At 34.6% G+C, this 22,330-nt stretch overlaps 2 protein-coding genes and 1 pseudogene across 2 annotated transcripts; 1 reads left to right on the top strand and 2 right to left on the bottom strand.

Annotated features, from left to right (window-relative positions):
- Positions 1-3,711: 3,711 nt before the first annotated feature.
- Positions 3,712-5,517, bottom strand: LOC141672409 (alcohol dehydrogenase 1-like; annotated as a pseudogene).
- A 1,897-nt stretch (positions 5,518-7,414) lies between these two features.
- On the bottom strand, positions 7,415-11,534 carry LOC141670386 (protein NRT1/ PTR FAMILY 4.3). The gene is made up of 5 exons (XM_074476203.1): positions 11,157-11,534; positions 10,746-10,963; positions 9,773-10,213; positions 8,983-9,125; positions 7,415-8,425 (listed from the first exon to the last, which is right to left on the bottom strand). Exons 1-5 carry the CDS (start codon positions 11,305-11,307, stop codon positions 7,555-7,557), a joined length of 1,824 nt encoding a protein of 607 aa, XP_074332304.1. The 5' UTR covers positions 11,308-11,534; the 3' UTR covers positions 7,415-7,554.
- Positions 11,535-14,233: 2,699 nt separating this feature from the next.
- LOC141674321 (uncharacterized) lies at positions 14,234-16,910 on the top strand. Its single transcript, XM_074481048.1, has 10 exons — positions 14,234-14,420; positions 14,755-14,947; positions 14,995-15,214; positions 15,297-15,476; positions 15,548-15,603; positions 15,669-15,815; positions 15,895-16,132; positions 16,221-16,451; positions 16,536-16,655; positions 16,734-16,910. Exons 1-10 carry the CDS (start codon positions 14,234-14,236, stop codon positions 16,908-16,910), a joined length of 1,749 nt encoding a protein of 582 aa, XP_074337149.1.
- Positions 16,911-22,330: the final 5,420 nt, after the last annotated feature.

Here is a 22,330-nt window from a genome sequence, read left to right as displayed (position 1 = left end):
CTTCAAATCACAAAGTTCATCATCTTTTTTTTTGAAAAGCAATATATTATAAAGGGACAAAGCACAACCAACCACCATTACATAAAAGCCTAATATGAAAATGGGCTTCAAAATCCAAGTCTTAAACTTTAACCAACTAGATCATAATAATACCCAAAACAAAATATTTAACTTAACCATACTAAAATTAAACTAAAAACTGAAAGAAGGCCCAAACAATTTACTGCAACTCTTCATCTTCCAGGATTAAAGCTCCATGGCAGCTTCCTCCTCCTAAGCTGCAGCACCAGCAACCTCATCACCTCCAACTCCATTACCCACATCTGCAGCACCAACAACCACATCCAGAAGGCCAATAACAACTTCCATATTATTTAACCCCTCAGCATCTTCACCACCATCAGTTATTCCATTAACATGCTCAGGATCCTCCACTTCCTCTTGCAACAATGTCGACTCAATCTCCCCTTGCCTCGCCGCTCTGAATCTCTAATCAACACTACCCAGCCCCATATCCAAGTACCATAACTCCTTAATCCTACCAAAGTCTTCCTCGATTATCACCATTTGCTTTCAATGGTGAGCTCCATACTCAGTGAGATAAGAAGCTAGAGCATTAGCCTCCCTATCCACAAGCCTTAATTCACACTTATAATTCTTATCAGCCTTACGATGATTCAGCTGACATAATACATGAGCATACTGGGGTTGCTCTCCCACCACCGTAGAGTTATATAAATCCCAGTAGGCATCAACATGATCCGTCTCCAAAATCACCCTCTTGTAACCCTTATAAAAAGCCTCCTTGAGCCCCTCCAACAGTGCATGCAACTCACTCTCCAACTGATCCTCAAAGCCCAAAGACCCAACTGTCATATGAAGAATGACTCCACCCCCATCTCTAAACACAACCCATATTCCTGTGTTATTTCCATTAGGCAGAGCCTCCTGAGAATAGAAACTGTGCACGTTACACTTAACAACTCCATTGCTAGGCATTAGCCACCTAGAATTCACATTGACGTTTGCTCCTTCCATCAAGAAAAACTGAGAAAACCTAACAGACTAACTCTTTGTTTTAAGAAAATGAAGAGCCTAAACTGAAAATAATACAGCAGCAAACATAACACTGCTATTTATATAACTACTAATGAGTCCCCCTAAATGCTGTCACAGACCCCCAAACACACAATCCATCCCCCCAAGCAAACTTTTGAACTCCCAAGAAGAATCTTGAAGCTTTTCCACTTGCCAAAGTTATCATAATGACCATATATACAATAATTACTCTAAAACTCTCAAAAAACTGTACAATTGTTTTATTGACCTCCCACCCTTTAAATAAAAACCCCACTAGAATATTATATCTTGAACTTGCATGCATGCAAAATAATTCAAGAACCACTTATCTCTAATTTCTTTAGAAGGGTTCCCCTCCTTACATTCGAATCTGCCCACTGCATTCCATTCACTCCTAATATACTTTAGCTGCACTGTTAGAAATTTACCATGCCAAAGCTTCTCCTGAATAGGATCCACATCTGTTTGCTTTACCAACAACTCATTGTCTGATAGAATTAGAATCTGTATTTGCTTTCAACAACTGCCTTTCAAAATTTCAAGCAAAGTATCCAATGCAAGATACTCAACTTCAAGGACTTTAGTTGCTGTTGAAGGACCAACAAATTGAAGTAAAAGTTCCCCGTTAATTGACTGAACAACTCCTCCAATTCTGGCTAACCACTTTCCTCCAGAATCACACCTTAAACTACCATCAATGCAAGAAACAATCTCAAACTTATCATTATGGATTGTATTCCATCAAAAATCTTTTTCACTTGCTGTGATAACCCCAACTGGATTAATACTCCACCATTTAGCTCTCTGCTGACTAATTATTCCATTTGATATACCCCACTCTAAAGCTCTGCTCTGAACCAGAAAGCATACTTGATTAATTTTCAAGAAACTGCTATGAAAAAGACACTTATTTATGTACATCCAGATAGTCCAAATTGTAGACACTAGAACAGTGATCCACATCTGCTTAATAACACCTTGAGGGAACAAAGACCTGGAATTACACGTAGAGTCTAAATTATCTACACACTTTTGAAGTTAAAAGGCACGCAAATTGCCTCCGGACGTTTAGACAATAAAACCTTAATGTATGAAATAGATAACCCAAAAAAAAAATCACCGTTAAAACCTCGCAAGAGTAAAACTCTATAAAACAACTCAGGGAGGAAAAAGTGTGCCTTCTATATATTACATTTTATATAAAACTAATAAGAACTAGTGTCTTCCGATAATTGTAAGAATCCCTCGTATCATAAAAATTTGAAACTAAATTATTTTTTGCTTCAAGGTCCCTCGTTAGATTATTGTGATATAAAGTCTGAAACAAGATACACAGTAGAGCCTCTTCCAATTATCTTGAAAATAAAAATAAATGAAACAAGAAAAATATATTAAAAATAAAAAAAAATTATATCTGATAATAATTTATTTGAAAAAATGAATGTACATATAATACGATATTAAAAATAAAATAAGATCTAACCAAAGGAAAACTTTGTTTAGACACAAAATCGTATAATATGACCCAATTAGCCATTAACGACTCATAAATATCCAATAAATGGTAAAAAGTTATCATATATGACACTCCCGTATTAGCACAAATAAGTCATCTCACATTACACATCATTCTATAAATAAGAGCAAAGATTTTTAATGTCATTATATTTTAAAACTTAATGACCATTAAAATTCTTAAATTTATAATCATGACAAAATTGAAAACCGTTTCTTAATTAAGAATAAAAGGGTGTAAAACAAAAATGGCTGCATTAACTAAATTTTAGGCAAAATAATAACTAATAAAATCATTATTTAATTAATATCAAATCATGGTCAAAATTAGGGCTGATCATTCGGTCGGTTCGGTCCAAAACCGGACCGAACCGAATAGACCGAATAACCGAATAGTCATTTTTTCTTGGACCGAACCGGACCGAAGTTATATTATGGACTGGACCGAACCGAAATAATTCGGTTCGGTCCGGTTTTGGACCGAATAGACCGAATTTTTTTTCAAAAATAAAATTGCATTAAAAATTAAATCATAAATTGTAAATTTTAAAATATAATTAAAGTAATGTGATATGTAGAGTTCTAATACTCCAAAAATATAATTACAAATTAAAAATTTTGATTATAATTTTTAAGATATATGTAAAATATATAAAATACAAAATTATAGTATTTATGATTTGGTTTATTCGGTCTATTCGGTCCGGACCGAAATATTTGTGAAAAGAACCGAACCGAACCGAATTTTATTTCGGTCTATTCGGTCCGGACCGAATAAACCGAATTTCTGAAAACTTTAGGACTGAACCGAACCGAATTAACATGGTTCGGTTCGGTTTTTCGGTTTCGGTTCGGTTTTGCTCAGCCCTAGTCAAAATAGAAGCATCAAAACTTGTTTGAAATCTTTTTAAAACGGAAAGAATTACATCACATTAAATACATATTATTAAGCACATCAATCACTCCCGATAATTATTAAAAACTGAAAAGAATAATAAGAATTATCAAAACTAACTCCCCAAAACCTATTCAGAAATCAAATTTTAAGAGTTAAAATATAATTTCCAAAACTAGCATGAAAACCCGTGCAAGGCACGGGTCATATTCTAGTATAACTTTTAAAATTTTGATATTTAACATCATTTGCGATGTTCATAAATTGTTGCGATTGTGATGCACATTAGCCATATAGTTACTAATTATGTAAAACACCAAAACACTAATGGTTGGCCTTGTCCTAGGCTTGCATAATAGTGGCTCTTCCACAATATCTACTAAAATAAATAACATGTGGTGGATCATCCTGTTTATGCTTGAGACTACAGCTACATGTCCCATGCACTCGATACTTCTGTCGACTCCTCCATTGGTCATTTCAAATATCACCTACACAATGACAGTGATAAAAACATTTAAATAAACAAGTAAGGTAAAACTAAATTAGGAGGGATTGGTAGGCAAAATGTTCTGTAAAAAACCTCTTGAACTGGTTTGTTGTGGTCTTTTGGGTTCACAAACTCTGTCACACCAAACTTCTTTGCTGTAAATTCAATATTAAGTTATCTCATTAGTCATTTCTCCACTACTATAATCCATGTTTCATTGATAGCTTACACAATGTAATTTCTAGCTTACCAGACTCAAATCTATTTGGGTTCAGATCAACACCGATAATTCTAGAAGCCCCAGCAATTCTAGCTCCTTCCACGACCTAATAAAAGAACACAAATATATTATAAAACACCAGAAAAACAAGGAGAAACTATAGGATGAATGGTCGAGAACTTACTGCAAGGCCTAGAGCTCCCATTCCAAAAACAGCCACTGTAGAACCCTTTTTAGATTTTACAATATTCAGAGTGGAACCCAATCCTATATAACACAAAAAAATAGTATCTTTCGTGTAGCTCAAAAAATTGAGATATTCTATAAAATTAGATCAACATCCATACCAATTGAAATTCTAAAGCTAAGGCCATAAACTTTGTCGAGATGCGCAGGGGAGTTGATCTTGGAAACACAGTCGACATGTATTGCAGTGTATTCACTAAAGGTGGTTGTTCTAACAAAGTGTAGGATGGGCTTGCCATTGATTGAAAATCGCGACTTTCCATCATTAAGCATAACACCCTGTCAGTGTTGATCCTGAGGAGATCACACATATTGCTTCCCTCTGATTTTCAGTAGGCACCTTCTTTACATTCTCCAGTGAAGACATGATAAGCTGATGCCAGATCTGTCACACCCTCTCCAACGCTCTCCACAATCCTACACAAGGAAGAACGATATAAACACATCATTGACAATTAATATCATCTTAAGACAAATTATCAGGAACTTTAAGAGTTATAATTAATATATCTACCTGCTTCATGCCCAAGAATTCGAGGAAAAACAGGGGTCTGTCCTTGGAATAACCGAATAACGATTAGGCATTATAATCGAATGAAGATTTATTGTATAAAAAATCACATGAAAAATCTTGACGTATGCAGTCTTAGTGAAAAAGGGCATAACTGATGAAAATTTAAGCGTACTTTGGCCTCCCAGAAGTAAACATCAGTGTGACAGAGAGAAGTGGAGAGGATCTTGATTTGAACTTCAAGATTCTGAGGCACTTCCTTGATCACGAGTGGCTTTCCTCCATTTCATGATGTAGCAGCTGTGCATGTACATAACAAAAAACACAATAAATATAAAAGAAAATATTTAAATGTCGTCACATATATAAATTCATTCTCACGCTAAAATCGTTCTTCGTAAATATATGTATTAGAATTACCTTTGCATCGATTGACCTGACCAGCAGTGGTGCTTGCATGTTTGTTAGTGTAAGCTGATGAAAAAATTAAGATGATTGAACTTTATATGTAACAAGACTGTATGAAAATAATAATATGAGATAATACGAAATATTTGTGAGAAGGGGTGTATTTATACTCAAGAAAAATGAGAGATTTTGTTACCGGTGTTAGGATAAATTTATGAGATTAGTTTTCAAATTCTTATAAATTCAATTATAAACACATAAAATATAAATATGTACAAAAAAAGGATGAGAAAAATTAACTCCACTTATTGTCTCATAATTCAGAGAGCTGAAATTCAGCCAAAATTTTATCATAGTAAGGCCCAACAACGCCTACATTCTGCAGGAGATGATTATAGTAAGAGAGTTTAGCATTGTTTACAATCCAGTAGCTAGCAAAATGATTATACCACAAAAAGGATAAAGGTTTTAAAAAAAGGTACTCACTCTAGCAGATTTTTGCATTGGTTTAATTCATGAATCTTCCGCAATAGCTCCTCGTTGTTCTTGGTCTAATAATAATAAAAGCTCAAAAAGAGTGAATTAATTTGTACCTATGAATAATTTGAATAGATGTAAACATACGAGATACATGAATTTAACATTCTTAAAACATGGTAACTTACAGATGGCCTAAAACACAATTTAAGGGATGGTTCTTTGCAATCGGCAAAAAAGATGGTGGACAACTTTTAATAAGCCGCAGATATACAGGTTCATTTGGGTATATACACAAGACTAGGCCATCAACACAAGCACGCACGCATAATCACACAAACACACACAAAAAACAAACAATTGAACAAATTTAAAAGGAAATGAGAGCTTATAAATTACATTTTGGGGATATGCTTTTTGAAACTCTTTCTCGAGTCGATTTTCAACAATATTGAGATCATGATTTGCAAATGTGAAGAGATTAAAGAGATTATCTATTACTTCGTGATTCATCTTCTTACTATTTTTTTTCGTAATCAAGCAAATAGTGAAATAAGAACTAAATAATTTGTATATACAAATGGGTTTGTTGTTGTATGCACAAACTGCGAAAATAAGATATAATTACCCCAAAACAAAAATAGAATCGATGTTTGATATGGTACCGGAATTAGAGAAAGTGGGGGGTTTGGAATCCATATAGGCGTATAAAATTTTATAGAGTAGCTGTTTGGGAAAAAAGTATTTGAGGGGCTTTGACGTGGATTCTTAGTTGTAATAAATTATCTCTAGAATAAGTGAAAATAAAATATCTCAAATTTGATCCATGTCGGGCTATTAATAATATAATGATAATAGATAATAGATAATAGATTATGCAGATAACTATACCGAATCAAAATAACTCCGAAAAAGTAACATTGTACACAAAATTACACATAGCACATATTATTAAGAATTATCTTTATTCTAATTTAGGCCACAACATAGTTGAGATAATAACATCATAAAATACTCACTATATTACACATATAAAAAATCAATTCAACAATCAAGAAAGATCAATGCAAGTACCGAGACCAAATTAGATTGATTAGTGAACCAAGTAGTAAAAATCAAAGTTGCACATTACATACAATACTCTGGCTGTTATATTATTTAAAACAACTAATTACACTGTTATTAGCCAAGTCTGAGCCGAACGAGCCGAGTCCGAGTCGAACAGATAAAAAACTCGATTACTTATCTGAGCTCATTTTCATGTTCAAGCGAGCCGAGCAAAATTTAATTAAATAAACCGATCCCGAATTTTATTCACAAACAACTCTGTTCATTTGTAGTCTTAATTTCCAATGGCCTAATTTACTCACACGTGCATATGATCGACACAATATCAATTCTTTTTCAAAATACCTACTACCTCTTATTAAACTCCAATAATTTTATTTCTTGATCTTTTTTATTTTTATTTTTTGTTTTATACCTTGATGATGAGTAACTAATTTTGTTTTATTAATATATATAAAATTATTAGAGTAACTAATCTAGCAGTGTATAACTTTACATGCATCAGTAAGGACTAATGAGTGGCTACGGGGGATTCTAGCAGAAACAAAGTTTGATTGGCCATTGCATGTCTGATTTACATAAAGGAGTATTATTCTATCTTTTTATATTCTATACATAATTTTGCATGAGCAACACTTACAAAATCAAGCCATTTCTTCTCCAACATAATTATCTTTGACAGACTTAGAATCAAACTCTGGTTTAGTATCTATCACAGATGGCATGCTCCCGTTATACCATCTAGCCCAGAAGAGATAATTCACAAAGTTGAGAAAGCTCAGCACAGCTAGAAACCAGTAAAATAGATCCAACCTATCATCATTCAAATCATTCTCTCCCATCCATCCGCGGCTCGAAGAATTAGAAGTGATCTTATTTACCAATGAAACAAGAACAGAGCTTAGGTAAAAGCCAAAAGAGTATGAACAGTAAGTCATGGCAGTTAAAAAAGATTGCATTCCTTTTATGTTTTGTTTGTAGAAGAACTCAATTAATCCAATTGCAGTAAACATTTCTGATAATCCGAAAATCAAATACTGCGGAGTTATCCAAAATATGGAGATTATTTCATTAGACTCCACTGCTGCAACCCTTCTTTTTTTCTCCATTATCGCAGCTGCAACCATTGAAAAAGTTGCAACAAAGAGGCCAAACCCTATGCGCCTTAAGGGGCTTATTCCGGATTCATGACCAGTGATTTTTCTAGCAAAAGGGACGAAAAATGTGTCGTAGAGAGGGACCAAAAAGATGAGGATAATGTAAGGGATGGCTTGAAGAGAAGCAGGAGGAATGTGGAAAGATTTAGTGAGTTGAGTATCCATGGAACTTCCTTGTTGAACTGAGAATGTTTGTAGTTGTGCTAAAATGGTGTTGAATACAATGGTGCATGCAAATATTGGGACAACTATAATTAGTGTCTTAACTTGTTCAACTTGGTTTACTGTGCATAAACTCCATGCATTTTCATTCATGCTGTTTTCTGCTCCTGTTTTTATACAAGCTTTGTCCAAGAACCTGAAATTTAGATGAATCATACATGCACAAATCATAAGAATACAATCATATAACATGGTAATTAAAAACCGACTGCCATATCAGTAATTATTATATAACTAAAGTCTACAAATCTCCACCTGATAATATGGATAAATATATAGTCTACAAATATTAATCAATTAAGAGCAAATATATAAGTCAACTAGCCGGTAATGTTGTTAATGGTAGAGGCTTTACACTCGGTGGCCGACCCATAAAAACAATTTAGATAAAGCAGACACAGTAGGTGCTATCCAAAATAATGACTGATTTACAAACTAAATGAATTTTTTTATTTTCGAATTCTGATTTCTTCACTTAATAATATTAAAAAAATAATTAAATAATATATATACTATCAATATAACTATTTCGAAATTCTGGTTCCTGGATTACAATATTCTGGGGGCAGGTGACTGATGGACCCTTGGTAGGACCCGTAAAGAAAGAAAGTATGAAGAAAGGCTATTAGCAGGAAATCAAAGACAGGGTGATGTAAATAACACCGACCAAATCAAGTGTGGGTAGAATATTACCGAAATCTATTTGTGTACTGAGGATGGCCGACATCATATGCTGTAGTAGCATTTGCATCTGCTATCTTGCCTTGCATTCCATGGAGCATTTGTGGATCACCTGCATTTTCTTTCTTTCTCTTCATTATTGCCGCCACAAATACCTGATATATATCATCAAATTTTGTTCAAAGGCTTTTATGGAAATACAAGTGAAAAAGCAGCGCTAGCTCGTTTAAGACTTTGTAAAATTAAGGGAGCGTTCCGATCGTTAGTTGGAATGAGAAAAAAGAATTGAAACTAGGGGTATGAGAATGAGAATGATCCGGTATTCCAAGTGGTAAGCAGGGAATGATTTCCCCATTTAATGGGATTGAAGTTCTTATTTCCATTCACTGGATTGTTAATACAAAAACTAATACATGAGATTTGAGGTTTCAATTCCTGTTAACCGGACTCATTAACCATAAAACAAACGTCTTAAGTTCGATAAATTTTTAGGCATTTAAGACTAAGATTAAGAATTTGATTCCAATGTGTTTACAGTATGCACTGTCATTATAATCTCTCTTTCAAGTAAAGCTAATTTTGTTTAAGCACTATAATCGCATTATACATGAAGATGAGAGAGAGACAATAAGTAATCTCGTTATGTCACATTTGGTAGACATCAACGCAAAGATGCAGACAGCATATCTATTCTAGATATCTTTATAAAGCAAGATGATGTGAACTATGTAAATTTATGCATTGCATGTTTTAAATGGAATGAAATAGTAGAAATGTGTAATAGTACTTGTTTACAACTTACTTGAGCAATGGGGGTTATAATGCTTCCCCTAGGAGGCTTGTTCTTGTAAAAAATGGTACCACAAACCAAGCTGATCAACCCCAAAGCCATGGCAGCTGCCGAAACACCGAATCCAATGTCCATGCCGGAATGAGTTTGTAGCCAAACTAGAAGCGTCAAGGCGACAAGTTCACCAAGAGAGAACGCGAAGTATGCAGCATTGAAGTAGCTAGAGAGTTTCTTGGATTGCTTTGAATCATTTTTATTGAACTGATCAGCACCATGAGCTATCATGTTTGGTTTCACGCACCCACTCCCTAGTGCAACCAAGTATAGGGCCATGAAGAATATTAAGGCCTTGAAGCCTTTTGCCTCTACACATTGGTCTCCATCGGTTAACATGTTGCATTTTGGTGGCTTTAGTTGTGGAAGATGGGCTTGAACCGAAAGCAATATGAACCCCTGCAGACATATTAAACACAAATCAAATGAGTATACAATTAATTATGTTGTTGCTAAGACGTTGTGACCAAAACATTTTTTATAAATATTACGAGATTATTCATTTATCAAATATTTATATATCGAAGTTCTACTGTACATTAGATACTTTAAATCAATAGTTCGTGCTCTTATGCATGCTATATCGAGCCTGTTGATGTAATTATAGGTAATGACAAACTCTCCCAAACAAGGAAAATTTCAGTTTTATGAAATTTCACATGCATGTGTTCAAAACATCAAATATGATAATGGATACTGACGAATCACATGATTAATTAATAAAGCTTTTGTATTAACATGTTTAGGAATATTCACCTACAGCTGCATGTGATGCTAAGATATTATACAATTTATACAATTATATGTAATATATATAGAAAGACTTCAGCTTCACCATACTTTCTTCTCGGTAGGGGCCGGGCTATCTACAGAAAAAGGTAGCAGTGCAAGATATAAGATAGACAAGTTGAGGAGGGAGGGGGTAACTTACAGAAAATTCAATAAAGCCAAAGATGAGGACGGTCCAAAAGCAGCCAAGATAAGAATCAGAGATGTAGCCACCAACAAGTGCCAGAAGGAAAATTGTGCCAACGAAGTTTGTCACAATGTTTGCAGATTTTGACAAAGAGTAGTGCATCTCGTTTATCACATATGTTATCAAGTTGTTCCCAACTGCTGCTATTCCCATTATCTCAAATGTTTGTAACCCTGCAAATTCATCATAATTTCAAATTATTCAACATCATAAAAAACACAACCCCTTAACATGTTGAAATTCATTCAAAAAGAAGATTTTGGCTTTACGTTCATGCATATATTTGATTATCAATGTAAGTATGCTGCAACAATCATTCAGAATCTACATGTATAAATAGAGAGGGAGGGGGGGATAGAGGATTACCAAGGACAAAGGAAGCAGCTCTCATTCCACCATGCTTGTTAGGGTTGGAGGGTTTGCCTCTCCAATCAACTGTAATGTCTTCATCACATACATTATTACTATTATTATGTGATTCTTTTATTTCACTTCTTGTACTAGTATCAATCTCCATAGCTAGCTACCTCTTCTTTCCTGCAGACTCCTCTCCTCTTATAATTGCAAAACGAATCTCACAAGTACCAGGTACTATATATTAAATATAATTTTATATAATAGACGAGCAGCTATAGCTAGGTACAAATATATGATGCAGCAGAGAAGAAGCGTGTAGATATGCTGTCTCTTTGCTGAATTGAGGCAACTGGGGCTACTCTATTATTTTCTTTCACTCTATCCCTCCTTATTTATACACAAAACATATGATGTCAGAGTGTCAGTTGTCCACTGTTTTACTGGAGTATTTGGTTTTATAAACAAATTGTTGTTGGCTTAATTTCACTTATAATATAGAAACATATAAAATATTAAGAGAAAATGAAGGTGCATGGATGTACCTCATTCTCCAATTACTTTGTGAAAGCAAGTATACTTTTTAAGTACCTGTTTTGTCAAACGAAACCAAGGAGACCTAAAAAAATAACAAGCACTTTCTAAATATTCTGATTAAGACTCATTTTCTTGGTATATTTGGAAAATTTAGACCTATAAATCAATGTGGGTGTGTACAGAGAGAAAGGGGTGCCTTGCTATCAACTCAAAAAATTAAGACCACTAATAATTGTATACACAGAATATTGTTTGAACATCACTGATGGTGGTTCGTTCATAATTAGCACCTTTTGACTTCATGCTATTCATAAGTCTCCAACATCCTTTTTGTTATACTACCTCCCCGTGTTTGACACATATTTTAAGGCTCCTATTTAGTATAGTTATATAAATTATTTTTCAAATTTTTTTCTTCTGAATAAATATTAAATATTTAAACTATTATTCAGAAAAAGAAAATTTTCAAAATAAGTTATACAACTATACTAAAGAAGAACCTTAAAATAATGCGTGTCAAATACATTATTTCAAATGTTAACAATTCAAGTGGACGGAGGGAGTACAAGATAATAAAAATGCCGCGCGATGATTTCTATTTAACCAAACATTGGAAGGAAATCCAGTGTAGTTTTTTCTTCTCATTTTTTAATATTTTTATTTTAAAATATTTTAAACTCTGTACACATCTCATCCAAGCATAATTTTAATTTTTCTCAAGTACGGATTAATTTGATGAAAAGTATTAATTTAAATATTCAAATTTTTGTCGGATTAAAATTCGAGATTCGATATCTCGGGAATTTTATTGATAAGAGCAGTGGACATGGGGTAACATTCTAGTGTTTAAGCTAAGAGATTACTGTGGAGCTTTAAAGGAATAAAGTAATTAGGATGTGGATTGGAGCAATGGCTTTACAGTCAGGAATGTGAATGATGGATATAAGTGTGGCACCAACTCCACAAAGCTGGTTGACCTTTTATCCTTTGGTTATGGAGATCTATGTTACATTTACATGGGTATATATGATGATCAATGAATCTTCCTCCCTTTTCACTTTTAAATTTTAATTGGTGCTCCATTACTAATTAGTCTCGCTCAACAGTAATGTATGTATGTTGCTAAGTTGCTTCTTTCTTTTCAATCTGTTTATGATATAATAGAACATCTGCATACAAAGTGAGGCATTCTCATGTATTTCATTAGATTTAATTGCACGAAGATGGCCTCGGTTATAATATTTTTGCACAAAACTGGTTCACGTTTAATAATAGGCACCCGCATGGCCCTTATTTATATTTTTTAATGCCCGATTGCATTCCGTCTGTTTCAACTAACGAACGTTACATATTATCATTTTTAAAAATAAGCAGAGGGCTAAATTAGTAAAATCACAATTGATACACACATAACCCGTGCATTATTGTCAAGTCGATCATCTTATTTCCCTCAAAAAAAGTCTCACAATTCCCTCCAACCCACTCACAAAGAACCCTAAATCTAACCGTAACTGGGACTTCAATCGGAGCAAAATGGCGTGGAGATTGAGGCATAAGGAAGATGAAGATGTCTTCAAACCGTACCACTGTCCAGAATATACCTGTAATTTCTATTATCCCTCTGTGCATGCATATTCAGTTGTAAGGGATCATAAATTTGGGGGTTTAGGGTTTATTGTATGTTAAGTACTAATTATTTGTACTAATTATTTGTAGTGTTCGATTGTGCATACAATGGTAATGTTAACTTATTTAGTTATTAGGGATCATAAATTTGGGTGTTTAGGGTTTCTTGAAGAAAAAATGTTAATGTCATATGGTTTATTGTGTGTTAATTACTTCTTTGTACTGATTTGGTTATTGTATATTTCTTGAATAAGCGAAAATTTGTACTAATTATTTGTTGTGTTCGATTGTGCATAAAATGGTAATGTTAACTTATTGATTGATTTTTGGGTGATATATAATGTCAGATGATGATCTTTTCTCAATTAAACTGAACTATGATGGTGAACTGCTAGATAACCCTAAGAGATATAATGGTGGCTCTGTTGTGTATGTTGATTTTTGTGATAGTGATGCAATTAGTCTATTAGAGATTAAATCTATGCTTGTTGAAAGTGGATCAAAGGTTGGGTATGATGTAATATACTATAAGATACCAGAGACAACAATGGAGAATAGGTTGTTTGAGTTAGAGACAGATGCTGATCTAATGTTAATGTGTACATTGATATCTAACAAGGAAAGACCTAGGACTAATAGGTATGTAGAGGTATTTGTAACTCAACATCTGGAGCCATTATATGTTATTCCTAGCCAAGAAGAGATTAATATGGACAATCCCTTTGGACAATCTACACAACAAGAAATAGATGAGGAACAACAGTTAAGGGAATTAGAGGGTATTTATAAAGATTTTTCAGATCCTGAGGATAGTGATGAGTATGAATTGAATGTGAGTGACAGTGATGATGAGTCTTGGCACTCAGATGCTTCTAATAAGGATGAGAGTGATGATGATCTGGTGTTTGAAAAAAAATGTTGATAAAATGGTATTTGAAGATCATGACACCCCTGAAGAGCCTGTTAAAGATGATAATGTGGGTACAGATGAGGAGAGTGTCTATGCTGGGAGTGATGATGAGAGGATGACCCCTAATTCTACAGATGAAGATGAGCCAAATTTTCCAGAATTCAACGAATATGTGGATATGGAGAGACCTGTCTTTGAGCTGGGTATGTTGTTCAAAAGTTCCCAGATTTTTAGAAAAGCTGTAAGGAATCATGCAATCATGGAGAGAAGACCAATTGAGCTTGTCAAAAATTATGGAAGAAAGATAAAATATGTGTGCAAAAAACCTTGTAAATGGACTGTTTATGCTTCTCCATTTAACAAGACTCCTACTTTTCAGATTAGAACATTGGTCAGAAAACATACTCGCATGCCTACATTTAAACAAAAACAAATAAATTCAGTTTGGCTTGCAGAGCATTATGAGAAGAAAATCAGGATGAACCCTGACTGGCCTGTTAAGGCTTTTAATAAAAAAAATATTCAATGACTTGAAAGTGGAAGTGTCAAAGCATGCTGTTTATAGGGCTAAGACTAGAGCACTGTTAAAGATCAATGGCACTCACAAAGAACAGTTTGGTCAGGTATGGGATTATGCATATGAAGTGAGGAGGGTTTTGCCTGAAAGCACTATTAAGATATTGTGTGAAGATCCAGAGCCAGGTGAACAAAGTGGGAGGTTTATGAGAATGTAATTTGCTTGGGGCCATTGAAGAAGGCTTTTGTTCAGTTCTGCAGAAAATTAGTTGGCCTAGATGGTTGTCACCTTAAAGGACCATTTGGTGGGCAACTCTTGGCAACAGTTGGGGTAGATGCCAATAATGGCATGTACCCAATTGCATGGGCAGTAGTGGAATCTGAAACTACAGAATCCTGGAAGTGGTTCATGGAGTTATTGAGCCAAGACTTGAAGATTCAAAATGATGCAGAATGGACCTTCATCTCTGATAGGCAGAAGGTAAATATTTTTGCACAATTTCAAAATATGAATTTTATGTACATCGATGCAACATAGTAATTATTTGTTATGCATAATACAGGGACTTATAAATGCACTGGAGGAGGTGGTACCAAATGCTAAACACATATTTTATGTTATGCATTTGTACCAAAATACGCATAAAGAATTCAAAGGAGTGGCATTAAGACAACTCCTTTGGAAGGCTGCAAGGTCTACCACTGATTGGGAGTTCAATTTACATATGAATAAGATGAAGGAGGTATAAATGTCATTATACTTGTTTAGGTAGTTATCTTTAACTTTATCTTACATATATTTATTTTTTCATAGATTGCTGTTAAGTGTTATGAGTGGTTAATGGCCAAGCCCAAAACACAGTGGACAAGGTAGCTTTTAGAACACATGCTCACAGTGATATGTTTGTTAACAATCACTGTGAGGTGTTTAATAGCTCTATAAGAAAGTTCAGGGACTTGCCTATCATAACAATGTTCAGAGAGTTGCACAAGGCTGTGATGAAAAGAATCCAAGTGAGGAGAGATAAGTTGGGTTCAAGAGAAACAATCATTTATCCTAGTGCCCTTAAGAAATTAGAAAAGTAAGTACTTCTTTACTGAACTAGTCTAAGCCTTACATTACTATCATTTTCTAATATTTCTGTCATGGCTTATATGTAGAGCAATTCAGTATGCTGGGAATTGTGCAGTATCATGGTCTGGAGGCACCAAATATTTGATAACTTGCACAAATGGGGGTCATGAACTGGTGGTTGACCTACATAACAGAACATGCACTTACAGAAAATGGGATCTCACTGGGATCTCATGCTATCATGCTTGTGCATGTATAGCTATTAAGAATGAACCTTGGGAAATGCATATAAACAACTGTTATAGCAAGGAAGAGTACATGAAGGTATGTATTTTTCACAAATAATTAGTACTCCTTCTTATTTGTTCAACATCTATACAATTAAAAACTAAGTATTTTATTTGTTCAACAGCTATACAATTGCACACTGGACCCCATTGTGGGGCCTGAATTTTGGAAAACAAGTGCTGAACCAAAGCCCTTACCCCCAAATGTTAAGACCCCTGCAGGAAGGCCAAAGAAAAAAAGGGTGACAAAGAATGATATTTCTCCTGATGCCACAAAACTAAGCAAGGCTGGGACAGTTGTGAATTGTCATTATTGCAAAGCAAGGGGTCACAATGCTAGGACTTGTGTTGCCAAGGTAAACTTAGATTCATGAAATATTTTCTTGCAATTTTAAAGACTTAATTTCAAGACTTACTTTGATTCAACTGAAAATGTACAGAAAAATGATGCAATTAAAAAGGCTGCTGAGGAAGGAAGTATGCCTAATATAGCCAAGTCAACTTGTGTGTGCAAAACATGCAATAAACCTGGTCATAATTTAAGAACTTGTTCAGTTAAGGTACAAATGTGTATACTACAGTTTATGTTCTTAAGATAATGATTTGTGCTAACTTGCTTTTATTCAATTAATTCACAGAAACAAATAGTGCAAGGGGGAAATTCTTCTACAAATCCATCAACAGATCAATACCAACAAAGAATACCTGAGATGATGCATCAACATGAAGACAGACAGATTCATGGAACCCAAGGAAGCTCAACCTCTGCATTTCAAGAACAAACCAGGAAAAACACCCCAAAGAGAAAGAGATAAATGTCATGTTTTATGGTTTATGTTGTGTCCAAGAAGAATGGTGGTGTAGTAGTAATGTGGGTGAACATATTTAGGATTGTCTTATTTTATGGTTGGGTCTGGTAGTTAGCATATGGTATGGCTAAACTTTTAATTTCTTTTGTTTGTCATTAAGTTTGTTGGGCATGTAATAGATGGTATTAAAGGCTTCAAGCCTTCCTTTTGTCAACTAGTTTTTGGTTATCAGGACAGGCTATTGTATTGCCAATAATGTCTTATGTTGGATTTATGATATCTAATCAAACACATTTATGTCTTTATATTACAGTTAAGGTACTTTTATATTGCATTAGTTGGTATAAACATGTAGTGATAGGCTAAGGACACAATTAATTAATAAACATAAACCATTACATTAGACTTTATTACAAGATATAAATTTCTTCTTTGACATCTTCAACTGCTGGTACATTCCAAACAAAAAAGAAAAACATAAACACTAAAAAAGGCAGACTAATTTCCATCTTTTAGCTTCCAATTTACTCTTCTCCACTTCAACTTGTAGCACCCTACATCTTTGGCAGCCATCAACCCATCTGAAAAACCCACAACCTCGACTACCAAGAACACAAACAAGAAATTTTTGCCCCCCATTTGCCTCTGTTCTAGCAGTCCTCTCCACAACCCAACCTCCACAAAAGCATTTGTATGCCATGGTATTTGGCTGAGTAGGTTATTTAGGATGGGAGTGTTAATTTTAGGTTTTGTATGTATTTATATAGAGATACATCTCTCTATTCTTGGATAATAGCCGTTGGAAATTAATTTTTCCAAGTTTACCCTTCTTATTTAACGTCCATTAGTTGAAACAGACGGAATGCAATCGGGCGTTAAAAAATATAAAAAAGGGTCATGCGGGTGCCTATTATTAAATGTGAGCCAGTTTTGTGTAAAAATATTATAACTGAGGCCATTTTCGTGCAATTAAGTCTTGAAAATATTAGTAGAATCTTAAAAAATTGGATGTCATTAATTTGCTGGTGAATAGAATGACCGATCAGGGTAGTACATAAATATTTTTTTTATAAATACAACTTATATCCTTATTTGTTCTAATTTTTTTTTAAATGAGTCAGGGTTGAACTCATGACTTAGTACAATAAAGGATAAGATCTTGACCACTTCCAATAGCGCTGAGTCAACATTCAACTTTGTTCTGAAAAAATGTTAGAGGAATTTAAGATTATTACAAAATATTTTTTAAATAAGATTTTAAATGATAACTTTTTTATAATAATACGAGGACTCATATGTGGGTCCACAAATTTAATTTCGGCACTTGTTATGCTCATTTTGTAATTATTTAGGAAAAAATTAAACACGAATTTCACGTTTTCTTTCCGAATCGAGCTAAATTGATTTGAACAATATTTTATATTTAAATTTGACTTGAAAGTAAATAAATTGGACACGATTTTTTTACAAAACTTGAACTAGACCGGACTAAACTGAATTGAATCGATAATAGCTCAAATTACTACTTTTTTTTAACTCCATCTAAATCAGAAAGTATAATAAAATGACACGAGTCGTACCATATTGCATCTTAAAATCACAGGACTCTGACCTAACCATAATTGTGTTAGAATTTATCATTTATTCATAGTAATTATATGTTTAAACTAATAACTCATGTGGTGTTACTTTGGTAAAAAGCTAATTAAAAATTGTTATTTTTTTAAAATAAAGTAAATTTCATTAATTTCGAAGGAACTCACCAGAACAAATTCCCAACCGACTATTTAATCAAGTTAAAAAACACATAAATAAGGTACACAATTAGCCATCTTATTTTTGAGTTGTTGAATATATATAATACAAATAATACAAATATTCTTGAAACAACAAATGAATTAAATGGTTTGCCCAACAATCCAGCCTATATCAATTTTCGACGTCTTCTAGAAAATTTAAATATTTCAGTTGTACTGATTGATATGCCTTTATTATGAATAAAATTTTCTTGTGAAAGATGAACTCTAACGATTTCTAACACGATTTCATTCCATACAATTTCAATGCGAGTAATTCAGATCCCTATTGCCTCATATAATTCATTCTTAACAAAAAATAACCCAAAACATAAGAAGCTCTTGCGAAGATACAAGAAACAGATTAAATGTGGTTTACCTTAATTCACGTGATTTGCAGGCTATTGCGTGAGCCCGTAGGGTTTACCCAGTGCGCACCCGAAGGGTAGCGGCTGCGGGTTACCTACGATAAAAAAAACAGATTAAAAAATAAATGCACATCACATTAAAATATTAACCAGAAATCTATGATCATTATATTTATAACTATTAACGGAGAAATTTGGTTAACAAAGATTTGAGTTTTGCTGCCAGAATCAAGATATGCAACGGTGATTCTTCGTCGTGAAAGTCGTCAGAGTGTGGTGATTCTGATGAATCAGGGGCTGAGGTCACAAGGTGTTTGGTGGTGGCATATAGAGCTCTCGCTTCTAATCCCTTATAATGTGCCTACGTACCTCCTTTTATAGAGGATCAAGTTTTACGTAGTTCCTGGAAAACAAGAAACCTAGATGGACTTGGCTTCTCATTCCGTGGCCCAATAGGAGTTGTCAAACCAACTTCCTATTATAACTCGAACATTGATTTTCTTTATGAGTGCCCGATGATGTGACCTAGTCACAAAGGCCCAAGGGTCGGTTACGACTTCGGGACTTCACGAACAAGGAAACTCCCTGACCGGTGGATATCCCCATCCTCTACTGCTACTTCCGTCGATCGTAACCGCATATATAGCCATGACTTACCCCATATATCAAAGCGCATAATTACGCCCTGATGAGGATAACCCACCAAACTATATGACAAGTGATCCCAAGCGTAGAAGTGCAAAGTGCGAGATAATACCAAACTCTCCCGTCGAGGACAACCCACCAAATACGAAGGCAAGACTCCCAAAGCACACACTAGATGTTTACGACCATTCTCCTACGGGGATAACCCGTAAGATTACAGAACGACGCCTTCATTATGTTTTTTCGGGACGTTGGGCTCCCGAAGGGCCCTTTTCCTTCTTTGGGTGCGTCCTAGGAAGGGTTTGGATTTCTCTCCCATGCCTAGGGCGCGTCCTAAGCTTAGAGAGCTCCCTCGGGGCTCCTCTTCTTCTCTTATGTGATTCTTTTGCTTTATTTACTTTCCAGTTTAATTGTGAGAGCAACCTCCTCGCTAATTCTTCCTTGTCGTCTCACTTGCGTTGCGGAGCGGCCACCCCGTGCAACCATATAGCACGGGGTTCCCCCTAGGAGGATCCGGGGATATTTCCCGGAAGCCTGGGTCATTCTTTATTTCTTGATTATTTTACTCTTTCTCCCTTGGCTTAAAATCATCCTTTATAGACTCCTCATCAATACTTGTTCTTCGTCGTCGTGGTATAGTCTTTGTAGCGGTCGTCACACACTTCCTTCATTATGGTCGCTGTAATCTCCCGTCGTGATGGTCATCGTAAACCTTCATATACAACTTCACCAATCATCGTTATAACTTCTCATCGTCAGTAGTCGTCGTAAGAGACCCCCATATAGTGTGAGCCCTATAGGGGACACCTTAGGCTCCAGAGACGCGTTCTCCGAAGCTCGCCCGTCTTCTTTCTTGGCGGTGATCCGACCCATTTCCTTAAAGATCTGATAAAATACCCGTGACGATTTTATGGTATAACAACTACCCCCCCCCCCCGATTTTCTAGTTTGTTAAAAAATAAAGTGGAAAATCTTCTTCTGTTTCCTTCGGTCTTTCGTGAATAATTCTAGCTTTATCATCCGCAATATCTTCGCTTCATTTTTTGCTAATAAATTTCCTCCATATGCATAAATTTTTTCTTCCGTGGAAAAATGCTTTAGTTAGTAATCTTCGTCGTAAAATTTTCTTCCGAGTCTTCATGACAAGTGCTTCAATTTTTATTCCATAAAATCTCTCACCAATATTTTTCGCAAACGTCCTCCGCAAAAAAATTTCTTACACCCCCCTTCCAGAGACACATGGGGCGCGCCCTACCCCTGAGAATCTATTCAGGGGTTCAAACTTTGACGGATATAAAATTTTGCTTCCAAACATGCATTTATCCTTGTAAAGCATAATGTAACATAATATGTAACCGAGGAAATATAACTCAACATGAAATAGAAGCAGATAAATAATATTAAACTGTGAAGCACATGATATCTGAATATGAAGACTAGATATATACAAAGAATCAAAAGATGGAATTTAATGCTCTAAGTCCGTAACTAGGTCATGGGAAGAAGTTCATTAATATGTTCAAACCTCCATGAAGAATAAAATATCAAAGGACTTTTAGTGTCAATGAAATGATTTAATTTGAAGTATTCAAGATCAGGGGTTTAGTGAATGAAGTAATGAATAACCAACAGTAAAGGAAGAAATGGCCAAGTCTGGTGGTCGCAAGTCAGGGAGATGCATTTTCTTTCTAGTGGTCGCAAGAGAGAATAATATTCCAAGACAAAAGGTCCTACTGTGGTCGCTACTAAGTTCAAAATTCGTTAAGGCAACTTCTTGCCTTGTGGTCGCAAGTAAGCTCAAGGAGGATTGGTTTCTCCTTAGTCTCTAGTAAAGAAAAAATTCAAGGCAAGCTAATTCTCTTGTGGTGGCAAGTAAAAAGAAAAGAACTCAAGGTTAATTCTCACGTGGTTGCAAGTAAACAAAAAAGGAAAAGCAATTTAATTCCCTCTTGTCGCCAGTAAGGTGTTGGTTATTTCATTGGAAGAAGAAGCAAATAATTTGGTTTTGTGGACAATATTGTGCCACATATCCAAAAAATTTGAAAGCCTACAAAAGAAACAAAATGAATTTAATTCATTCAGTTATCTTCCGCAGTAACCAATTGTATTTCTTACGAAGCTCCATTGAAGGTCGTATTTATTTAAACTTGTAAACATAATGTTGTGTTGTCATATTTATTGTAGCTAATCATTTAATTGATTAGATTGTAGCAACCTCAAGGTTTATATTAATAAACAATATATTCCTCGAATTGCTTTGTGTCTATTTTGATTAATATAATGAAGAACTTTGAACGAATCGAAAAAGATTGTAGGTATAGTATTCAACCCGCCTTCTACGATACTTTGGGACTAACAATTGGTATGAGAGCTTGTTGATTGACATACAAATCAAGATCCGGAAAAAAACAAGTTCTTGAAATTTCTTGAAATTTTTTAATTTTCAAAAATTCTCATTTCTTAAAATTTTTGAATCTTAAATTCCGCCAAGATGATGAACAACCGATGAATTGGAAGTATCAAGGTTCCCCCATTTAACAGAGATAATTATATCCTATGGAAGAAAAAGATGTTATTTATGAAAGTTTCGAATCCATTATATATTGGGATATTACTG

Source organism: Apium graveolens, chromosome 7 (assembly GCF_009905375.1).
Source record: "Apium graveolens cultivar Ventura chromosome 7, ASM990537v1, whole genome shotgun sequence".
NCBI classification, from domain to species: domain Eukaryota; kingdom Viridiplantae; phylum Streptophyta; class Magnoliopsida; order Apiales; family Apiaceae; genus Apium; species Apium graveolens.
Note: the sequence above shows the minus strand (reverse complement) of the source record. Positions and strands in the feature narration are given on the sequence as shown.